This window comes from Micromys minutus (genome assembly GCF_963924665.1).
Source record: "Micromys minutus genome assembly, chromosome: 30".
In the NCBI taxonomy this organism is placed as follows: Eukaryota; Metazoa; Chordata; class Mammalia; order Rodentia; family Muridae; genus Micromys; species Micromys minutus.
Genome location: NC_137965.1, coordinates 3,857,410 through 3,864,037, shown reverse-complemented (window position 1 = coordinate 3,864,037; position 6,628 = coordinate 3,857,410). Strand labels below are relative to the sequence as shown.

Below are 6,628 nucleotides of genomic sequence, written 5' to 3'. Positions count from 1 at the left end.
TGCAGGGCAGGGAGGCTGAGCGAACCCCTTTTTCCTGTAGAGGGCAGGGCAGATCACTAGGTACGCCGGGTGAGCGAGCTGGGGGTGGGGAGATCTGGCTAGAAGGCGGCGGGGAGTGCTCCTGGCTCCTCTCCAGTAGGTGCTTCCTAGCACCGTGTGGCCGGGAGGATTAGCTCGTCCTCCCGGAGGTGGCAGGCACAACCTCGCCTTTGGGGGGTGCGGGAGGGGGGGACAGAAAGACGCTCCAGTCCCGGGAGCTGCTGGGCGGCGCCGGGGCGCGCAGCCGCTGCGCACGTGCAGCGCGGACTCGCGGACGCGGCGGAGGAGCCGATCCCGGGCGCCGAGGCTCCGGAATCCGCGTGTTCGTGCTCGCCGCCGGGGAGGCTCTCGCTCCGCCCTTCCCGAGATCCTTATATTAACCGTGGCCAAAGCCCGGAGAAACACAGCTCATTGTTGGCAGCTGCCTGGCGGTCCCGAAGAGCGGCTGAGGGCTGCGGAGGCAAAGACAAGGGAACGGCTCGGGATCCTGCTCCGGCGGCTGCTGCAAGACACCCCCCTCCGTCCCCGGCGCCACCCTCGCACCGGCGAGCGCCCCACAGCCCTTCGGCTGCCCCTCTATGTGCTGCTGAGCCGGTCCTGGACCCGACGAGCCCGCCTTCGGTGTTCCGAGCAGAAATCGCCAAGACGGAAGGTGAGCGCGGCGGGCGAAGCTCAGCCAGGGGCTGCTGCCAGCCTAGTCCTCCGAGGGCAGGGCTGGCCCCGGGGACGAGCGCGAGGCGGAGCAGGGGAATAACAACAGGATGTGCAACCACAGGGTGAGGAGGGTTGATTGAATGCCTGAAGTTCGCGGCCCGGCTCCGGGGCACTTCCTTTATTAGGCCACTTCAGGGAACCCGGGGGGGTGTGGGCTCCGGTCCACCCCCACCCCCCACTTTCCCGGATCGTAGGGGAAGGGGCTGGTCGCCGAGCGCCAGGCTGTGCGGGTCCGGCAGGCAGCAGGTCCGCCGAGGTAGCGAGCTCGGGTGCTCGGGCTGCCGGTGGGCTCTTCTCTCGGGGGTGGTGGTCTGCAGCCTGACGTGCGCGCGGGTTCGGGAGGCTACAGAAAGTGGGGTGCGCTCCGGTGGGCGACACGTGTGGCGCGGGTTTCAGCGTCTGCTCGTTTCGCTTTCAGGACTGGAAATGGCAGACCATATGATGGCCATGAACCACGGGCGCTTCCCCGACGGCACCAACGGGCTGCACCACCACCCTGCCCACCGCATGGGCATGGGGCAGTTCCCGAGCCCGCATCACCACCAGCAGCAGCAGCCCCAGCACGCCTTCAACGCCCTGATGGGCGAGCACATACACTACGGCGCGGGCAACATGAATGCCACGAGCGGCATCAGGCACGCCATGGGGCCGGGGACTGTGAACGGGGGCCACCCCCCGAGCGCTCTGGCCCCGGCCGCCAGGTTTAACAACTCCCAGTTCATGGGTCCCCCGGTGGCCAGCCAGGGAGGCTCCCTGCCGGCCAGCATGCAGCTGCAGAAGCTCAACAACCAGTATTTCAACCATCACCCCTACCCCCACAACCACTACATGCCGGATTTGCACCCCGCTGCAGGCCACCAGATGAACGGGACAAACCAGCACTTCCGAGATTGCAACCCCAAGCACAGCGGAGGCAGCAGCACCCCTGGCGGCGCGGGTGGCAGCGGCACCCCCGGCGGCTCCGGCGGCACCTCGGGCGGCGCGGGTGGCAGCAGCGCGGGCGGCAGCGGCGGTGGCAGCACCATGCCCGCCTCGGTGGCTCACGTCCCCGCGGCAATGCTGCCGCCCAATGTCATAGACACTGATTTCATCGACGAGGAAGTGCTTATGTCCTTGGTGATAGAAATGGGTTTGGACCGCATCAAGGAGCTGCCCGAACTCTGGCTGGGCCAAAATGAGTTTGATTTTATGACGGACTTCGTGTGCAAACAGCAGCCCAGCAGAGTCAGCTGTTGACTCCGTTAATCCTCGCGGGGGGGGGGGGCGAAAGAAATCACCCTCCCCGCCACCCACCCCACCCCCACCCCCAACTTCTTCGGTGTGAATTTAAAACAAAAAACAAACAAAAAAAAAAAATCAAAAACATTCCCTTAGACGCAGTATCTCACTTTTCAGATCCTGAAAGGTTTGAGAACCTGGAAACAAAGTAAACTATAAACTTGTACAAATTGGTTTAAAAAAAAAAAAAAAAGATTGCTGCCACTTTTTCCTGTTCTTGTTTCGTTCTTGTAGCCTTGACATTCTCCTCCTTATGTAGCTGAAATATCTAGCTGACTTGGTCTTTTGTTGTTGTTTTTGCTCCTTGTTTCCCCAACTTTCTCCCGTGCTCAACTGTTAGATATTAAGCTCAGCAAACTGCTTAATCTTGTGGATTTTGTAGATGGTTTCAAATGACCGCGCTGCATTCAGATTTATGAGTGAAAGGAAAAAAATTGCATTTGTTGGCTGCATGAACTTTTGAAGGGCAGATATTACTGCACAAACTGCCATCTCGCTTCTTTTTTTTTTTTTTTTTAACTATGCATTCGAGTACAGGCTTAAGTTTTCAAATACGCTAAACTGGAAGATTAAACAGATGTGGGCCAAACCGTTCTGGATCAGGAAAAGTCATACCGTTCACTTTCAAGTTGGCTGTCTCCCCTCCCCCATATGTACAGACAGTAATAGGGTGTGGAATGTCGTCAGTGGCAAACATTTCACAGATTTTTATTTTGTTTCTGTCTTCAACATTTTTGACACTGTGCTAATAGTTATACTCAGTACATGAAAAGAAACTACTGTGTTGAAAGCTTTTTAGGAAATTTTGACAGTATTTTTGTACAAAACATTTTTTTGAAAAAATACTTGTTAATTTATTCTATTTTAATTTGCCAATGTCAATAAAAAGTTAAGAAATAACTTGTTTTTCTAAAAGTCAGTCATTTGTGGGGGGGGGTGTCTCTCCGTTCTAGTTGTTATTGAGAGTAAGCTTTCCAAAGGATAAGTTTCAGGACACTAAAACAGGTCACGGTGAGCTTAGGGGAGAGCAGGATTTAAGACAAGACAGTGCAGCGGGGTTACCTCTGTAGATGCCTCTTGGTGTGGTTGAATCAAAGGCTGAGAAGTTGTCAGTGTCTTCTTGTTGTTGTGGTTGTTTCTTAGCTGCATCTAATTCCAGTGAACCTTGGCTAGGAAGGCCAGCATTATTAAATCATTCTCACTGGGTGGGGATGGGATGTGGGGGGGAAGAAATGTTTCTGACTCAACTACTTAAAAGGAGATGGACTAGAATATTATACTGAGCGATGGATGGGGTGGCATTAAATATAAATTACCTTTATTTCAAGTGACGAATTTTATTTCTGAGCAGAGATGCTAAGGATAGACACATCTTCCAGCTAAATCTCAAATAGGTTCTGACTAGTTTGCAGTTCTGAGTAGAAGAGGGGGTGGAAAGCTACCTTGAGGCTTCCAATAATATTTAAATTTTGCTCAGAGGTTGACTCAAAGGTCAAATTACAACCTTCGTAACATGTTCCCTCCCAAGCATGCCCCATTTTCTAGAATTCTGAGCTGCCCATGGTTTAGGTGCCGGGGAGCTCAGTATAAAAATGATATTTTAACAACCTGGGTGGCCAAGCCCATATTCAGTGGGTGTCAAGGACGGTCTTACATAATCCAGCAGAAGAGAAATACTGTTGAACTGTCAGATCGTCCCAGGTCAGAGAGGAGTTACATTGTTTCCTGCCATGTTTTCATGCTCTTAAGAGCAGCATATCCTCAGCCAAGAGCAAACTGGAAACTCGTGCTGATCCTATGGAAGTGCGGAAGTGCAGGCTGAGTAGGTGTCACAGCAAACCTTGCTTCCAAAGAGCAGTTCCTTCTTGTGCTTTGACTCTCATGGAAGCCAATGCAGGCAGGTTTGCCCAAGGGCCGCACTGGAATCTGGCACATAGACTGATGGAGGAGGGCTCAGTGGTGCAACTCTGTTACGTTCTATTTCCAAGCAAGACAGGTAAAGATTCACATGGCACTGGGCTTTTTATAACTCCATAATTGACACCATCCTATTAATAACTGTGTTCTGTGAAATCACCCAAAGCTCTTTCACCCCAGTTTTCAAACAATCCCATTTCTCCAATAGTTAAAGTTCTCTTCGGCTACCACACGTCAATATTGCATCTGCAACCCGGCAGTAAATCCTCCTGGCTAAGCATTTTTTTTTTTTCACAGTAAGTTTTTCTCTCCCTTTTCCTTTCCCTATCCTCTCCCCTCCCCCAGGCTTAAGTGAAAAAAACAAAAGTTTGCATACAGTAAATTCTAGCTCTTTCCTCGTGTGTGTGTGTGTGTGTGTGTGTGTGTGTGTGTGTGTGTGTGTGTGTTTCATGAAGAAGGCAAAAAAATTGTCATACCACCAGGATTCACCATTTATTCTGCCAGGGAATAAGCCATAACACCTGCTCTGTCATTAAATCGCTCTGCTGCTCCAACGCCGGACACGCATGTAGAACTCAAGGAACTATTATTAGAACTTGGACCCATCCCTGTTAGAACAGAGGACTCAAACAGAGAGCTGGCTAAAAGCACAATTTGTCCTCAGTACAGATACAAATTCCCCCCTCCCCCACCATCTCTATTTCATTAAAACTCTCTTGATCAACAACTGAGCAGATCCTACGTGATATCTGCAGGTCGCTTTAGGCAGAGAAAAATAAGCCCTTGTTTAAACAACCTGATTAATGAAACCTGTACAGTGACCTAGATCACCCGGCTCCTGGCAGACATTTGCAAAACCTTCTGTGGTCTTGCTTCCTACTAAGTTGCTTAGGGCATATGGGGAAATTTGACCTCTGTACCTTGGCTGTTTATCAAAAAGTTCTAATGCGGTACAAGAGGGCCTCTGTTCTTTAGGTTTTGCTCCCAAATAGACACTGCATGCTTGATTTTCAAGAGGAGATCAGTGATAAGTACAGCCCCATTGATAACACAACAGAGGGTTATGTCTGCGTGAATACAATCGCGTGGTTCTGCCGAGCACTTGATAACGACCCAGTGTCAGCATCTTTGTGGCTGATAAAGACGTTAGAGCTAGGGATAGGTCTTTGAAGAACAGTTACCTAATCACCACTGTTTATGGGGTGCTAGGCTAGAGCACCCACTCCAGGAGGCTGACATCTATTGTGAAGTTTACGGTCTCTGTGACTTTTACTACTGTAAACGCCTGGGATGGCTATAAATTGATGTCAACATTAAAGGCCAGATCCTTTAGAGCAAAATATTAATCCACTAATCTATTATGGGTGGCTGGCTTTCAAATACAAACTTTGCAGCTCTGGACCATTAGGTGTTTTCGCCCCCTTGTGGAATTTATTCAGAAGGTTAAAGGAAAGCGCCTCTCTGGAGATTTTTTTTTTTTTTTTTTTTTTTTTTTTTACTGTTGCTGAAGACTTTGCTTTTTTCCTTGAGAAAATGCCCTATGTTTGTCCAACCATTTTTTAAAAAATCAACAGGATTGGAGATTAATCATTCTTTATAAAAATAAGAGTATCTTACCTACCAAAGACTTCATCTTGGGATTAAAGGTGCATAATTTGAGATTGGCTTCCTATTTGGAAATGTGCGCTGGCTGAGGGATTTTCATTTTGAAAGAGCAAGGGATGGAGGTTTGGACAGACGCTTTAGCATGTCAGATGTGGGGGTGGCAAACATCTGAATCCCCACAACAAGACTGTTGGTTTGTATACGCCGGGCAAGAAGACTATACCCAGATGGGGTGAGGTTGAAGACGTGGTGGAAATAGCCAGGAATGCAGAATGAGATTATGCTTGTTAGAATGTGACTAGCCACTGGCTCTAATCTAGGGAAAAGGATCATGGGAACTCTAATGAGAATAAATGTTGCTGTCTAATTGAGTCAGGAAATTTTACTTCAACATAAACCTGGCAGATAACATTGTCTCCAAAAATATTAATTTAGAACTTGGAATGCAGGCTCTAAGCCACTGGCCTTTTTTTTTTTTTTTTTTTTTTTTCTGTTATGTTTTGGGTTTGCTTGCATAAAGGGACTATTTCCTGTAGCTTCAGGGATGGTATTTACCAGTTCAGTATCATACCACTATCTGCAAAATCTAAGCTCCTAGACAGGCTGAGGCAAACCTCAGCTAGAGAACACCAAATAGCACATCAAAGGCCTTAGCTAGTGAAACCCTATTAGCTTGTGTTTGTCCCCCCCACCCCCCCAACAGAAAGAACAATGGCAGTGTCTGAATTTTAATTGCAATGGACTGGCTTAAATTACTTGACCTATTTTTATGCAGCAAGGACAGAAATGATTCTTAAAAAAAACAAAAACAAAACTGATAGCCACTTATTGGAAAAGGAAATATGAGGACATTTTCCACCAATCAGTTAGTGGTTTGCTTTACAGTACATGAGACCCACCTATATTTTTGGGAAAAAAATATTAAGATACCAGAATGAAAGAAATTTCTCTTCACAGGACAGGGATGCTAAGTAAAGCTCAGTAATGAACTTTAAATAGTTTAGGTGCTGTGGGTTTGAATTTCGATCGTGTTTAGCTGTCTATAAGCTTGAAATACGCTAAGAAAACTAGGGGG

The 6,628-nt window shown here is 48.7% G+C and overlaps 1 protein-coding gene across 1 annotated transcript; it reads left to right on the top strand.

Annotated features, from left to right (window-relative positions):
* Positions 1 to 455: 455 nt before the first annotated feature.
* On the top strand, positions 456 to 2,914 carry CITED2 (Cbp/p300 interacting transactivator with Glu/Asp rich carboxy-terminal domain 2). Its single transcript, XM_080941631.1, has 2 exons — positions 456 to 691; positions 1,172 to 2,914. Exon 2 carries the CDS (start codon positions 1,180 to 1,182, stop codon positions 1,987 to 1,989), a length of 810 nt encoding a protein of 269 aa, XP_080797757.1. The 5' UTR covers positions 456 to 691; positions 1,172 to 1,179; the 3' UTR covers positions 1,990 to 2,914.
* The last annotated feature ends 3,714 nt before the right edge of the window (positions 2,915 to 6,628 follow it).

What these genes read in the sequence shown, in the direction of transcription:
- CITED2 (XM_080941631.1), top strand. Translation starts at nt 1,180, where the DNA reads ATGGCAGACCATATGATGGCCATGAACCACGGGCGCTTCCCCGACGGC.